Source organism: Mya arenaria, chromosome 3 (genome assembly GCF_026914265.1).
Source record: "Mya arenaria isolate MELC-2E11 chromosome 3, ASM2691426v1".
Classification (NCBI taxonomy): domain Eukaryota; kingdom Metazoa; phylum Mollusca; class Bivalvia; order Myida; family Myidae; genus Mya; species Mya arenaria.
This window is the reverse complement of record NC_069124.1, coordinates 62,604,521-62,621,149: the sequence shown is the minus strand read 5'-3', so window position 1 is coordinate 62,621,149 and position 16,629 is coordinate 62,604,521. Positions and strand designations below refer to the sequence as shown.

At 35.6% G+C, this 16,629-nt stretch overlaps 1 protein-coding gene across 2 annotated transcripts; it reads right to left on the bottom strand.

Moving 5' to 3' along the window:
- Positions 1–498: 498 nt before the first annotated feature.
- On the bottom strand, positions 499–16,628 carry LOC128227577 (uncharacterized). 2 transcript variants are annotated; one of them, XM_052938242.1, is made up of 16 exons: positions 16,580–16,628; positions 13,480–13,645; positions 12,667–12,832; positions 12,038–12,142; positions 10,813–10,909; positions 10,465–10,562; positions 9,944–10,021; positions 9,622–9,699; positions 9,137–9,310; positions 8,866–8,967; positions 4,679–4,783; positions 4,264–4,366; positions 3,876–3,973; positions 3,163–3,240; positions 2,796–2,873; positions 499–2,315 (listed from the first exon to the last, which is right to left on the bottom strand). In XM_052938242.1, the coding sequence occupies exons 2-16, from the start codon at positions 13,635–13,637 to the stop codon at positions 1,644–1,646; spliced, it is 2,190 nt and encodes a 729-aa protein (XP_052794202.1). In that variant the 5' UTR covers positions 13,638–13,645; positions 16,580–16,628; the 3' UTR covers positions 499–1,643. The 2 variants fall into 2 exon arrangements, with proteins under 2 accessions (XP_052794202.1, XP_052794201.1); XM_052938241.1 differs by having other exon boundaries at positions 500–2,315; positions 16,544–16,624.
- Position 16,629: the final 1 nt, after the last annotated feature.

Sequence of the window (16,629 nt, the reverse complement as noted above, 5' to 3'; positions counted from 1 at the left end):
TGGACATGTTTTTTTTTCAGGGTGAACATCTGTGCCTATTGGTTTTTTTAAGTCCCCAGGTGCAGTGACAAGTTACAGCTTGGCTAAGCTGAAAACAGACATATGGCATTGTAACAACTATTTAAAGCTCAATGCAAGCCTGTTGGGCAAGATCCACAAGGAATGGCCAAGGTCAAGTCTAATATGATCTTAACTTTGACCTTGATGAACAGGCATTTGGGTCTTGTTATGGTGAACATTTGTGCCAAGTTAATCTAAACTCACCCAAAGCATGGCTAAGTAATAGCCCTATCAATTCAAAATACAAGGAATTATGTAAGACCAATAACCGGCCAGTGTTACCTACAATCATGAGTTTTAAAATGAAAATTCATAGTTTGTTGCAGAATTCAAGTCTATTATAAACATTGTAAAAGTAATTAAAGAAACATATTTGACATTGAAATCAATCAAGTTCATACTTACTGCATTTATTTCAAAGTTCAATGCAACCACAATATTTAAATGTTGGAAAAATTAAGTCTAACATGTCAAAAGATTTCCATAAAACATGTGACTATTTGTCACTTAAGAAACCAAACTAACTACGGTATAGGCATTACAGGACGTGACAAGGCCTCCACATAATAGCATATTGAAAGGGGGAGCAATTTGAAGACATCTTAAACGTCAAGTGTTGGTAGATATGAACACAAGGGCCATACAGTTCAAATGTTGCTTGCAGACGATTAAGATGTTTTAATTTGTATTGTATTATAAACAAAGATTTTATATGCAATTAAGGTATGTTGAAAGTGAAACAGACTGACTATGCAAATATGAACCATGACATAAAAGGTGTTGCTCACAGAAGGTAGATATTTTTTTCTGAAATGCCTTCTTTCTTTTTTTGGATCAATTTATGTACAACTTTTTATGAACAATGAACTAACCATTTTATCAAAAAGAGGTGACCATCAATAAGCACTGTGTTTAAAAGTATTTGTCAAAGCGTTAAAGTTCTGTAACTGTGTATAATTACCGGTACTCAATGCCAGCTGTTTTAAGCAGATGCAATACCAATAGTTTCAAAATTAAGCCTAAGCTCAAAACAGAATTAATATGAAAGGGGAGACAACCATGGATAATAGAATTATGGTTCTTTAATGTGTATATTGACATCAACTAATTTCCAATAAATAGATAGTCATGCCTTGAATAATTTTCAAAAAAACATATTTGTATAGGGCACAACCAATCACAGAGTCATGGTTTATAAAAGGGAACCTCCGGTCATGGACGTTAGTGATAAAAGGTGACAGAGTAATGTTTCTTGCATTACAAACAAGATCGCAATGTGGTAGATTCCTTGTGATAAAAAGATAATTGCTGTGTTAAATTTGAATAATCAAATTTACAAAGGGACATAATTCTGACAATATTTATTTATTTATTATGTAAAAGTCATAAATAATTGTATTGTGACCAAGTGTATAATGTTTGAAGATGATATCTTATCAGCTATGAAAAAGCTTATGATTATATGATTCATTATAAGATCATTAAAATGGAGTAAAAACAATACACAAATATTGTATCACTAATAACACATAAATGAACAACAAACTAAAATATGAACAATAGCAACTTTTCGGTAAATGCATCTAAAACAATTGGTAGTTCTTCCTATATTGTGGTTTTCCTTTTGGATTTCTGTCATAGTCACAATAGGCAAGAGCAGCCTGCATGTCGGTCATCCTATAGGGGTCTTGATTCCCCCCAGTCTTACCCCTATAATCTGGCCCATACTCCTGCTCTGGGTAGTAATAGTCCCTTTCATCACCGTAATAGTCATGCCCACTTCTTGTCCCCTGGCCGAAGGCCCCCCTGTTGTCACCACCACTGTAGGGCACTCTGCTGTAGTTATCTCCCCCACTATATGCCTTAAAGTGACTATGTGGCTGTCCACTACCTCCACCCCTCCACCTTCCTGCCTGACCCCCTCCACGTTTGTTTTGTTTCTTAGTCTTTGTATCATCCTTCTTCGGTTTCTCTTGCGGGGGAGGCAACTTAAGCTCCACTCTTGGCACAAACTCTTTCTTCTGTTTTGACTTTTTGAAGTTTTTGTTCTTTTTTGTTTTCACGCGGCCATTGTCAACATCCTCCAGGAATGAAGCGTAGCCCCTGTAATCTGCTGGAGCCTCAGTGAGAAGGGAGTTTGGGATGGCCATGTTGTTGAACACCTCTGGCAGCATGTATGGCTTGATCCACCTCACTTCGTCCGTCTCCCCGGACATGTATGCTCCATCCTTCTTGTAGAACAGGATGCCATCAATCTAGAGACAAAATGTAAGAAAATTACCATTGGCCATTTGTTCAGAACTTTGTTGACAAACATTGTTAACTGTATCATTTTTAACTTTTGAATTCTAAATACTCTTAAAGTTTCATGGACCCATGTATGACCTGCAGTCCTCTTTACTAATTTAGAGGCTACTGGTTAAGCTGTGCTTATTTTATTTAAAAATATCAGCACAAACCTATAATATTTACCTTAAAAATAACCAAGTTCTAAACAATCAGCCCTTTTTATGTATCAAGAACCCGTCAATGCTTAAACTCTTGTTTTTAATCACTAAAATCTAAATATCATTGTTTATAGAATCAAAAAATAAACAAAATTATATTTTTGAAATATAAAATCTTCACTGATCCCTATGACAAACTAAACATGTTCAGAAATAAGTAACCATTTCATATATGTCATTGTGAGCACTGAAAACAAGAAATTCAAAGCAGAGGTTTAAAATTGTTACCTCAAACCTGGACTGCCAGACAGCCTTGCCCAGACCTTCCTCTGTGCAGTCAAAGTGATATAGGGGCACAAATTTGAACTGAAATGTAACAACTTGGTGAGAGTATATTGAAAATTGAAATATGAAATTTTTAATATATACTTTCCAAACTTTGAATTTAAGCCATAATTGGAAATTAGTGCATGCCTAAATACTTTGATTTCTATGAGAACTTTTAATCTTCTCATTTTGTCATTTTAATTCTAATCTATCAACTACATGTATATGGACAATGTACTTCTACAAGTATATGTTTACATGACATGCTGATTAGATGCCTAAATGATGCTTGTCACCAAAACAGATTAATGCGCTAAAACAACTTTACCATATTCAGATCTGTGATGTGTTTGAGCTCCGGATTCTGGGAGATCTGCCTTTTTACCCAAGACATCCTCTCTTGAAACTGAAAATTTGTATATACATGTAAGTCAGATCATCATGAAACAGATAAATTAAATTAAAATAGATGGCATGATTCTTTTATCAGTATTATTTTTACAATTTGTTTATACTATTTGAAGACAATATGTAGGCCCTTGATATTTAACAGCATGCAGTGTGTTGTTATAAGATCAATAAATTAAGACATTAGGAGACAGTAGATGATCTTTACAAGAATATTATCTTTATAAGCTTTTAGCTTATGATCAAATTCTAAATATTTAGAATGAATTATATGTTATCATTTGTATGTTTTCATGAAATGAATACGTCTAAACCAGGAAAAAGATACCCGCTTGAAAGTTTTAAGTTTATGTGAATTACATAGAGGATAATTGTTTGTTTTGGTGCAAGACCTCGATATAGGCATTAATTTTATTGTACCCTTACACTTTTACTTTAAAATAAATGCCCGAGAAGGATATAAAATGCCAGTTAACTGTAGTTTTTAAAAAAAGCAAATTGTATGCAAACATAACATCATTATGAAAAGAATAGTTAACAATAAGCTAATAAATCATTTAAAAAGCTTGTTTCAACTTTGGAACTTCCTACACAGTATCAAAAGGATCAACACAATCTAGGTACACAGTATACCGGTGTTTGAGTGAGATCATGGTCCGCCCAGGTGATGGCATCCAGAATGAAGTATGTGGACATCATCTCACAATACACACAGTCCAGAAGGGTCTTCACTGAAATGCGGCATTTTACAGTATTTCTGATTTGTAGGCTAAGCTATTACAGGTTTAATATTTAAAAAGATTGATGATTCATTTAACCTACGGTACTTTCAAATTTTACCTATATAAAATTATATCACTTCAAGGATGATTAATTGCATTTGCAGAAAAATATGACTACTTTTATTCAAACATGTTGTGAGCTTAACTGCTAGCACCCAAGTATTTCATTGTTTTTCAATAAAATGAAAAATGATTGCCAGACTCTGAACCATCCACAATCAACTTCAGTCAAGTGTTACCTGTGGGCCCGAACCCATACTTTGTGCCATTTCCACCTGGTAACACAGACAGGAAGTAGCCAGGCAGCTTGTAACCCTTCCTGCTAAACCACTTTGTCTCACCCTGGAGGGTTGTATCAAGAATCATGTATAAGCTGTTTGCCATATCTGTCCTGATAATATTCCAGTTTAACCATATGATTATGGAACTACATCTACCAGTAGTCAAGTAAGCATGATGTATAACAAGGGATTTAAATGAAACAGGGAAAAGTACGGCTCATCTCAATTTAAGCCATTTATTGATTCTTAACCATGCACATGTGTGTTACTTTAAAATCAGCATATTGCCTATTGCATACAGTTTTACCATAAAATGTGAATTTATTATCATTTTTATACCATATTACATGTCATATACAGCAGTGTGACTCACATCTATGGCCATGACGAGGCACCTCTGTCCAGTGGGGCAGGCCAGTGTGACCCAATCTGTGTCAAACTGCTCTGGGATCTCCCGAAACCATCTTGACTCCATTAGCTGAACAGTGTAAAGCAATATTTAAATGTACCAGGATTTCATAACTAAAGCTTTAACCAACTAAAGCTTTCACAGTGTATGTGCCTGATTTTATATTTTAATGTGATAAATATTTAGCCAAATACATAATTTATAACCCCAAGAGAAGTAGTACAGTCTAAGACATAAAATGTGCACTTTTATGCTTGATTTCAGAGGTTTGACCTCTATGTTTGACCTTGACCTCTGCAACCAACCTAAGAGTGCATGCCAAACATAGACATCAACAGTTGGCAACTGGCCATGTACAAAAGGAGTAATGGCATAAAAGTGGCTATCAAACTATATCAATTCTATATTGATTATTGTGGGAACATGCCCAAACACTTGTGTTGACATAAGTACCCTTGACATGCCATCATGTCAGAGTTATCAATGGTACTAACTGCTAAAAGTCTAACACAGCATCTTTTGAGTATATATTAGGAAACAAACCACTCTCTGACATCAACAATAGAACCAAGAGTGGTCTTGTGCCCTCCGCATATCTGCATGATGTGGTAAACCTTTGTGCCATCCTTCAATCTGTCGAGGAATTATGTAGCACACAAAATACAAATATCTGACCTCTGAAACCTAAATGTTGCCATGACATGTGGCAATTGACATGCATATTTGTGACTGTGGCTTCATCTCTTTGTGGTGAACCTTCATCTCAGTGTGGTGAACAATTTTATGTGTATGTTATTTTAATCCTTCAAACTATTGACCTTCAAGTTATGGAGCAGATCGATTATTGACCTCTATCCTGGGGTGTACTTAATCTTGAAGGTACATAGACTTTATTTCTATGTGAACATAACTATTTTTTGTGCTAAGAGATTTCGAATTCCTTTAGTTGAGGCGATATTGACCAGGAACAAAAACAAGGCATGTTTCGTCTTGATCTTACATGTTCCCAACTTGAAAGTGATTGTGCTTGTTGCATAGGTGTGGTGACCATTTGTGCTAAGGTATTTCAAACAAGAGGGCCAAGATGGCCCTATATCGCTCACCTCAGTAAAACTTTGTGCTATAGACTTGTTAATAATTAAAGGGCAATAACAGGGATTTATTTGGCTTCTCTGATGTATGAAATTGTTACCTCGAGAGTGTTAACAAGGTTTTTCCATATTTGGGCTCTATGACCTAGTTTTTGACCCCAGATGACCCATATTCGAACTTGAGCTAGAAATCATCAAAACAACCTTTCTGACAAATTTCAAGGATATTTGGGCTGAAAATGTTGTCTTGAGAGTGTGAACAAGGTATTTCCATAGTTGGGCTCTGTGACCTAGTTTTTGACCCCAGATGACCCATATTCGAACATGAGCTAGAAATCATCGAAACTACCTTTCTGACAAATTTCCAGGATAATTGGGCTGAAAATGTTACCTCGAGAGTGTAAACAAGGTATTTCCATATTTGGGCTCTGTGACCTAGTTTTTTACCCCAGATGACCCATATTCGACCTTGAGCTAGAAATCATTGAAACAACCTTTCTGACAAATTTCCAGGATATTTGGGCTGAAAATGTTACCTCTAGAGTGTTAACAAGGTATTTCAATATTTGGGCTCGGTGACCTAGTTTTTTACCCTAGATGACCCATATTAAAACTTGAGCTAGAAATCATCAAAACAACCCTTCTGACAAATTTCCAGGATATTTGGGCTGAAAATGTTACCTCGAGAGTGTTAACAAGGTTTTTCCATATTTGGGCTCTGTGACCTAGTTTTTGACCCCAGATGACCCATATTCAAACTTGAGCTAGAAATCATCAAAACAACCTTTCTGACAAATTTCCAGGATATTTGGGCTGAAAATGTTACCTCGGGAGTGTTAACAAGGTATTTCCATAATTGGGCTCTGTGACCTAGTTTTTAACCCCAGATGACCCATAATCGAACTTGAGCAAGGAATCATCAAAACAACCTTTCTGACAAATTTCCAGGATATTTGAGCTGAAAATGTTACCTCGAGAGTGTTAACAAGGTATTTCCATATTTGGGCTCTGTGACCTAGTTTTTGACCCCAGATGACCCATATTCGAACTTGAGTTAGAAATCATCTAAACAACCTCTCTGACAAATTTCCAGGCTATTTGGGCTGAAAATGTTACCTCTAGAGTGTTAACAAGGTTTTTCCATATTTGGGCTCTGTGACCTAGTTTTTGACCCCCCGATGACCCATATTCGAACTTGAGCTAGAAATCATCAAAACAACCTTTCTGACATATTTCAAGGATATTTGGGCTGAAAATGTTGTCTTGAGAGTGTGAACAAGGTATTTCCATAGTTGGGCTCTGTGACCTAGTTTTTGACCCCAGATGACCCATATTCGAACTTGAGCTAGAAATCATCGAAACAACCTTTCTGACAAATTTCCAGGATATTTGGGCTGAAAATGTTACCTCGAGAGTGTTAACAAGGTATTTCCATATTTGGGCTCTGTGACCTAGTTTTTTACCCCAGATGACCCATATTCGACCTTGAGCTAGAAATCATCGAAACAACCTTTCTGACAAATTTCCAGGCTATTTGGGCTGAAAATGTTACCTCTAAGAGTGTTAACAAGGTTTTTCCATATTTGGGCTCTGTGACCTAGTTTTTGACCCAAGATGACTCATATTTGAACTTGAGCTAGAAATCATCAAAACAACCTTTCTGGCAAATTTCCAGGATATTTGGGCTGAAAATGTTACCTCTAGAGTGTTAACAAGGTTTTTCCATATTTGGGCTCTGTGACCTAGTTTTTGACACCAGATGACCCATATTTGAACTTGAGCTAGAAATCATCAAAACAACGTTTCTGACATATTTCAAGGATATTTGGGCTGAAAATGTTACCTATAGAGTGTTAACAAGGTTTTTCCATATTTGGGTGCTGTGACCTAGTTTTTGACCCTAGATGACCCGTATTCGAACTCGTCCGAGTAATTACTGGGACAAACATCCTGACCAAGTTTCGTGACAATTGAGGCAAAAATGTGACCCCTAGAGTGTTAACAAACTAAGAGTGGACGGATGACAGACGGACAATCATCGATCCTAAAAGCTCACCCTCAGCCTACGGCTAAGGTGAGCTAAAAAGTATGGAGGTTTTCCTCTCTGCATGTGGTCAACATTTATGGCAAGCTATTTAGAGGTTCTAGTGTTGGGGAAATTCTGACCTTTGACCCTTACCATGAAAGAAAATGGCTGGAACCTGTGCTATGCACATCATATCAATTAGATTTACATTGTACCTTTTACCGGGTATTAATCAATCAGTTGAGGAGATAAAGAGCATTGTCACAAGCTATCACATATTTCCAAATGGGGACGGACACACATATGGGGATGGACACACATTTTTTAAAACAAAAAATAATGAATTACAACGATTCATGTTTCCCAGCATTGCTGAACAGACTGCTTGAACAAATTATCCCACCAACACAAAAGCTACCCAAACATCTTCTTGAAGATTGATCTTGGTTTTATACCGGTAAGTACCATAGTTATCCATTGACAACAATATGTTTAACAAAGGACAATCACAAACAATGGCTGGTTTGAGGTTTATTAAATTTTATGAGAGAAAATCACAATAAAATCAAACTTAAATCATAACATAAATGCTCAGCCATTGTTTGTGCTTGATATACAGTTTAGATTGTTTCAGTTCATTTAAACTGTTTGGTAAAACACCAAAAGCACTAATATTAAACACATGATTAAAGATGAAAATATCAATTTGATCACACAATATCATGTACGTGTATCATCAATAACACAAAACAATGACTGACCACAAATACACAAGGCCTGCATTGATTAAAAGCTTAGTACAATAGCGAGATTCAATACAATATTTAGCTGTAAGCTACTACCATTGCCATATTTGGTGGTTGAAAACATCTTCACCACAAAACATAGCATTTCTTATAAGCAAATAAACATAGTTAAAATTCCACTATCACAGTCTTTCAAGTTCACCCAGTGTCCCCAGCAGTCTTCATGTTGGTATGGTCCATGTTTTCCCCCTGGGCCTGAACTTGTTGCCCGTCCCCACCCCCACTTACATCCATCTTGAACTTGTGGGCTCGGTCAGCCATCCGTCGGGCTTTCTTCTCTACCAGTCTGTCTGTCTTCTCTTTCTCTTGTCTCTCACGTGTTTCCTTCACCTGTAAATGGAATAACAGATGAACAGATGTGATTGAAATCTAGCCAGTTTTAAACAACAAGTCACAGTGACCTAGACATTGTATATGGAAACACATATGCAATTCAAATCAAGGGGAATCTAACCAACCTACAGTCACAGTACAGTGTGAAGGCCTTCCAAGTCCATACCTGTGTTAGATGTTGCTGGTATGTTGTGTAGTTAGCGGGCTTCTGCTCCATCATGGCAGGCGGAACCTCCAAACCCAGCATCTCCGACACCATATATGGCTTGAGCCACACAACCAGAGGGGAGCGACCAAATGTGTAGTGAGCTTGACGGTGGTAAAACAGGCAACCATCAAACTGCAAATATATATATTTTAAAATGAGCTTAGAGTCTCCAGGTGTATTCATAAAGGACAGTTTACAACACAAGTGGAGCCTTAAAAAGAGGATATACATATAAATACTATTTATAAAATAATTGATATTCATCTCAGCCATGGAGTTCAAGAGTTCAAACTTTCATTAATACAACTGATTCCCTTTCTGAACTAACAATGCAGTAATAATGTACCAAAGTTTCCATTATGAAAACATGAAACAATTCTTAATACAGCCTTACTCAACACATTAATCTACCAGGTACTATAACTGAACATTACTGATCATACCTGTTGAGTCGCTGACTCAAACACTTTTGTTAGTGTCTCTTTCTGGCAGTCATGGTATTGCAGGGGTATGAATTTGTACTGCAAACAAATATAATATGTACAACATATACTTTACATACACAGTTAACCCACAAAATCATATACAGCAACCCCAAAAAGGGTCGAGCTATGCATGTGTGGTTACCATTTTTATTCTCAGATTCAACTTCAACTCTCCTTCAAAAGTTGTGTTTGATTGTCATTCCATAACAATTCACTTATTAGCCTTCAGGCGACTAGTTTTACATGTACATGTGTATTTCCACACGGATCTTGGACATACCGGGTTCAGTTTGGAGATCTCCCCCAGCTCTGGTACCTCCTGTAGTTTACTCATCATCCAGAAGAACCGGAAATCTGTCTGTAATCAGTGAAAGGGAGATAAATATGCATGCAATGTAATAAGCCCATGCAAGTATTACATTGGAATCAAAATAAATTTTGTTTGAATAAAACAGTATTCTACTTATTAATTGATATTTGTTTATACCTTTTTTTACCTCAATTGTGACAAAGCTTATAGAATCACTCCCAAGTTAGTTTCCTGGGTAAAAACCAGTACTGGTGCCATTTAGAGAGGCTGTGAGAAAGAACGTCTAATGGGGATTGAACCCACAACCTCTTGGAAGAGAGGCGGACATCTATACCACTAGACCACTTACCCTTAATTGATAATTGAGCTCCATACCATCATGTACCAGTATATATGGAAACCAAAGGATGAAAGAAGATTAGCATTTTTAAGTTACATATTTTAAAACTCCAGAAAGTGCTTATCCATTTAGTATCTTTTTGCAGCCTTACATCACTGTCATAGACAGGGTGGTTTTTCCAGTTCATGATGTCCAGCACATAAAAAGTCTTCTCTACTTCATGGTAGATACAGTCCAAAATAGCATTGTCTGAAACATAATTTGTGTGCTCTTTTATAATGTACATTTAGAAGTAAAGTTACTAAAATTACTATTAAACTATATGTCCTAATTAACATTTAAACCAATCACAACCTTAAACTAGGAGTCAAAATGATAAAGTAAGAACTTTACACAAAACAATTGTATTAATTTTGAACACTATCTTTATCATTCAATTTTGGCTCAGGAAATAAATAGCATCAATTTTTATCAAGCATAACGTAAACATTTGACCTACCCTTGTAATTGTCCTTCTGCCTTCGATTGCCTCCTGGCAGATGGGAGGGGAATGAGTTCACACGGTAACCATTTCTTCCATATGCTGTAGTTGTTCCCTATTAAAGGTGTAACAGGAGAAAAATTATGTGTTGTATTTCACTAGTTTTATGTATAAAACCAAGTTCACATATTATCTTTATCTTTTATTGTTATTTTAATGTGGATATATTTTGGACATATTTCAATTAATGGCCAACATTATAACTTTTGTTTGACTCCAATTATGACAATTATGCCAGATACCAAGGCTTGTTCAATATCTTAATTTGTTAAATCTTTAAGATATCTTTCAGTGTTAAAAAAGTTAAAGAAAAACGTGTGGCCTGCAATCCAAATCAGTTCAATTAGAGACATGTATAATGTGATCTGATACAGTAGAAACTCACTAAACCAGACAATTCCGGATTGGGCAAAATTTCTGGTTTAGTTAGCATTCTGGTTTAGTGAGGATTTGATGTACGGAGTAAGTTTACTCAAAATATTAACCTTTTTTATAATCATCTTTTTTTCCAAGTCTTAAAATAAAACAACTCTCGAAAATGACCACTTCATCACCAATCAAAGTTCTTGATTTGAGTAACAAACAAACAAATTATCCGATTATCTGTAATTTAATGCTTGTTAAGTATGTTTGATAGTTTAATTAACGCACATCTCTAATTTGATTCAATCATAGAAGTCTTTAGATAAAACAACCCTCCAAAATGATCACTTAATAACCGTTTCTAGTTCTAGTTTTTTTGATTTTCTGCAACAAACAAATTAATGTTTCAATCAATTTTCTTTTCACAAGTTTGATTATCGTGCGGCAGTCAATCCACAGCGCAATCATCATTATCGATATCGAGTTAACGCAACATCACAGGTGCAATATTTAACGACGCACCTGCTGTCAAAACAAAGTGACACACGATTCGCGAATTCCTAATACACAAAATCATTTTGACATGTTGGAACAAATATATGTCCGGTTTTGTGTCAGAGGTAAAATTAAGTTGACAACTATTAAACAATTTTTTATCGATTTTTTGTCCGGTATCCGGAATTCCGGTTTTGTAGGGATTTTTTTACATTGAAAATAGAAGGGGAAAACCGGGACTTTGAAAAAAGTCTGGTATCCCGAGGATTCCGGTTATGTGGAGTTTCGGTTTAGTGAGTTTCTACTGTATATGTTTTTAACTTACATATGCAGCGACAATGAGACATCTCTTGCCCCAGGGACAGGCAACCATCATCCATTCTTTCTCAAAGTTCTGCGGCACTTCAACCAGCCACTCAGACAGCATCAACTGAAATAGGTAAAGTGATGTGTTAAGAATTCCTAGCATTTCTTTACAGTGTCTTAAATAACGATAACACAATAACACTGTGTAAACATGAACAATATCAAGTAATTAACAATGTAGTTGCAAGTATGCAGCCAAGCTTCTGTTCAATCATATTCACAAAAGCAGTTTTTCTATTATGTAAATACAATATAGTAATGAATCAAATCACTGATACTATACTTCTTTAACAAGTAAACCATCATCTGCGGCCCTGATATGAACAGTGTAAACTCTGAATTAAGATTAGATGGAGCAAAACTACAAATTTTCAATTCATTGTCACTTTTATTCTAGTTAAGTTTTGATGATAAAATTTGCAGAATCTTATTAATGTATAAAATTGTACAACTGTTTACAGTTATTTTGAGATAAAAGAAGAATAAAGATGATTCTTTGTAATTTAATAAAAGAGCTTTTCTGAGTCTGGGTCTTAACTTGGACTTGAGACCGTTAGTAATCATGGCTTATGAGCATTCGTTTCTTACTTGGTTTCTATAGTATCTGCCTGGCCTGTAACTGCGTGTTCTTGTATTCTCCTTCTCTGCAGTGGTGACCTCCATAGCATCTCCCTCATCATCCTCAAGGTCATCTGAATCTTGCCAGTCGTCTTCAAGCAGTCGACGTGCATGGTATGCATAGTCAAACCTGCGTCTGATGTATCATGGCATTGTATTAGAAACTTTGAAAATATAAAGTAGCAATACATGTTCACAGAGCTATACAAATGGATATGATAAGGGCCTGGAATGAGATGATAAATTAATGGTAAAACAATTACGGTAACAAATTAAAAGTAGACATATCCTTTAAACATCTTGATATTAAATATTATCATACACTGTTTTTTTAATATTTTAAAGCTGCACTCTCACAGTGATTTTCATATTTTCATTTAAAAATTGATGATTTATACATTTTTCTTAAACCGTTAGTAACGCTTTTAGCCATAAAACATTAATTTTTTAACAGAAATATGAAAATCTGCGATCTGATCTTTTGTCAGCAGTCTTATATCACTGGTGAGCAGATACTTACAAAAAAATTTGCTCATTCAAAGACAAAAATAGAAAAAGTTGTTAAAACGGTAAATCTGTGAGAGTGCAGCTTTAAAAGTATCCATTTTTGTAAAATGTGTGTAGGTGCAGTTTTAATAGTGGTATTATAGAAATTCAATCTCAAACTTGTCAAAAGACACCTAGACATTTCAAACCTGGCATAGTGTACTTGCTGTATATAATATATATATATATATATATATATATATATATATATATATATATATATATGATAAAACCTACTCTTTCTGTTGTTCAAGGATATTCTTTCTGCGAGCCTCCTGGTCTGAATTGCTTGTTTTCTTCTTGTACTCTGAGAATCTTGGATGTGGAGCGTCTGTGCTGTTTGGGTCACTGCTTACTGAGAAACTTGTAGCAAGACTCTCTGCCAGCTCATCCATGTCTGAAACTAACCATTTTAAAGCAACTTTTAACACCCTAGTCCATTTTATTGTTATAACTCAGTGCTACATACAGATCTGTTTTTCTTACCAAGTTAGTGCTACACATTAATATCAATGGTTGAAATTAGCACAAACCGGCAAGCCCTGCACTGGTACCGTAAAATGCTATCCTGGCTTGCTCAAATTTGTTTTTTATACTGTAGGGCTTTAAGAAAAAAAATGATGCCAAACACTAGAGTACAAATACAGGCTTTTTCATTTCAAAGTCGAATTTTGATGACTGAAATAATTATGTGTTTCATGTATCAAATCATTCTTGTCTGAATTAAAACAGGAATACCACATTCAATATTTTTTATCAATGTGAGGTCAACATAAAACAAAGTCTTATAAAAAAGTTTTTTTAACATCAAGTAGTACTTATCATATGTCAGGCCTCATTCTCCTTAATTATTATTTTTTTTCTTTTATCCAGAATTGCCAAAAAATATCCCATACATTAAAATGAATAAAATCAACATCTTAATAAAAAATCTTAATCAATTGTACTGACAACTTGATTAAATTTGCACTAGCCAACTCGCAGTAATGACTCGCACTGTTAAATAGACAAGGTAGACTTCAGTCGGATGACTAGGGCTGATCAGTCGCAACAACCACTACTAACTATCAGCATTATTGAGATTCACAGTATAAATTCAATCAGGTTGTGGGTAAATGGTTTCTGGTTCCATGTTTTCAAGTACTAAGTTCATCAAAATGTGCAATTTATCCATATGGTAATAATAGAACGGTTATGCCATTCTTCTTGTTACTGTTCCAATTCAGTATGGGAGTTTTAAAGGTATCGTTTGTAGAAATTATGCACCAGTCAATTGTAACCACGACCCCCAGCTCCTGGGATTTTCCGGGGAAATGGGCCATGTTTTACCTTCCCGGTGGCCCCGAAGTGCCAGTTGAATGTGGTGGTATTGTCTTGGCGCCAAATATAGCAGGGAATGGGCCTTACCTAGGGTCCCTGGGGTGCGGGGAGATTAGATCGGGATTTTACCATCTAGTCATCCTGCAGGAAGGGGATTTTACCCCGGGCTTGGCTGGACCAAAATTGAAAGTTCCCGCTATTCCCTGAACCTGGAGGGGGTGGTGTGTCCAAGGTTACAATTGACTGTACATTGACGGATCTTATTTAGGTTTTTTGATATGGCAAATCCTCCATGTACAAATTATTTTGTCCCGAAAGTGGGTAGTTATTCCGATCGGGATTCCCGGTTAAAGCGTCTATAAAATATCATAAAAACAAGAAATATTACCAGAAAATGCTACTTTATATTAGTTCCTAGGGCTGCCACGATACGCCAAGACCGTATCGCGGTATATCGCGATACAAGAGCAGCGTATCACGATACGTACCGCGATATTTTTGTGTATTAATAATATTGTTTCGAATTGGAACATTTTTATTCAAAACAGCAAACTGCTTAAATAATTCATAGATATGATGATATCATATGTTGACTAGAACATATCTAACTAAAAACAAATGAACAAAACACAACAATAAAACTATCACGGATTTCAAAATATTCTATATCATTTCAGTCTTTAACTTTGGACTAGAAATATGTAAACAATTAACACAAAGACCACACATAGTAATTAGACTGTCTCAAGTCCTTCGTTACTTAGTCACATTTCTGACAGTTTTTCTTACAGAAGAGTAACATGTCTACAAGATCTGAAGCTAGGCAAGATCTCTGGGCGGTAACTATATCTCCCGCTGTGCTGAACACGCGTTCGGATGGTACTGACGTCGCTGGGATGCAAAGCCAAGCTTTAACTAGATTGGCAAGTAAAAGGATAGTAGAAGCAATGCTCCTTCCACCAAACAAGAGGATCCATTTCAATTTTTATTGGTTGGACCATTTTGTAAACAATATCGATCCTAAGACCCGGGTTTTAGGGATATTGCAAGCGCCTACATGACTGGAACAGGAAGTAAGCAATTATTGAATCTGCACACATCAATTTTTTCATAATCCAAATTATGAAAGGACCGATAAGTTTTAAAAATTGAATTTTAATGGAAAAAAACGGTACGCTAATGTTGTACCGCGGTACGATTTTTTTTACTTTGTACCGCGATATACCGGTAAATAGTGGCAGCCCTATTAGTTCCGTACTCAAAAAAATAAATATCCAACAAATTTATTATGAGTCTGATGTGTTATGAGTCTGATGTGTTTTTCTTCATTTCATACTGTCAAAACATAACGATATATACATGAAAGGCGACTGCAAGGCTGCGGTTAACAGTGTTACAACAATTGGAACACTTTGGCCATGGCTGAGTTGTAACAATTGTATTTAATACGAGGTCTATTTCAAAGCTTGCCAGAGATGGTCAACTTGTTACGATTGGCATAATTTTTGTCTGTGTCACTCAAGTTACGTTTTATTGGAAAGGTAAATCCTATATTTTAAACCATCTAATGCTTGGTTTGTGCAAAATATCTTTGCAATTACATGGAAAATATGAATATAAACCTTTGTTATCTCTTTGAAACATAAAATATTTCTCTAAATACAATTTCAATATTTTTCATAACCAAGCATGATCAATTTCATATTTATATTATAACGATACATTAGAAATAATCAGATGTGCTGATGAAACATCGTGATATGGTTTGGCCAATCATACACATACATACTAATCATAATTTTTTTATGTTCCAGTGAAAAAAATAGTATGGTGTAACCTTCCCCACCCACAATATCTGCAATGCACGTTACATGTAGTATATATAGTTGTATACTGAAATGCAAAATGACATTGACCATGAATCCAATACAAATGCCAAACATAATCTGTTGTTTTGACTAGTTCACGTTCGCTTAAATACCTTTGTTCCTTGGAGAAAATCTAAATATATCTTTACTTTTTAATTTTTCTCTCCCGAACTTTTCATTTGGCAGTGTTCGGATTTGA

What these genes read in the sequence shown, in the direction of transcription:
- LOC128227577 (XM_052938242.1), bottom strand. Translation starts at nt 13,637, where the DNA reads ATGGATGAGCTGGCAGAGAGTCTTGCTACAAGTTTCTCAGTAAGCAGT. An exon ending in GTATGGGTTCGGGCCCACAG is followed by an intron (nt 3,974 to 4,263) that starts GTAACACTTGAC and finishes GCCGCATTTCAG; the next exon opens with TGAAGACCCTTCTGGACTGT. An exon ending in ACATCACAGATCTGAATATG is followed by an intron (nt 2,874 to 3,162) that starts GTAAAGTTGTTT and finishes GTTACATTTCAG; the next exon opens with TTCAAATTTGTGCCCCTATA.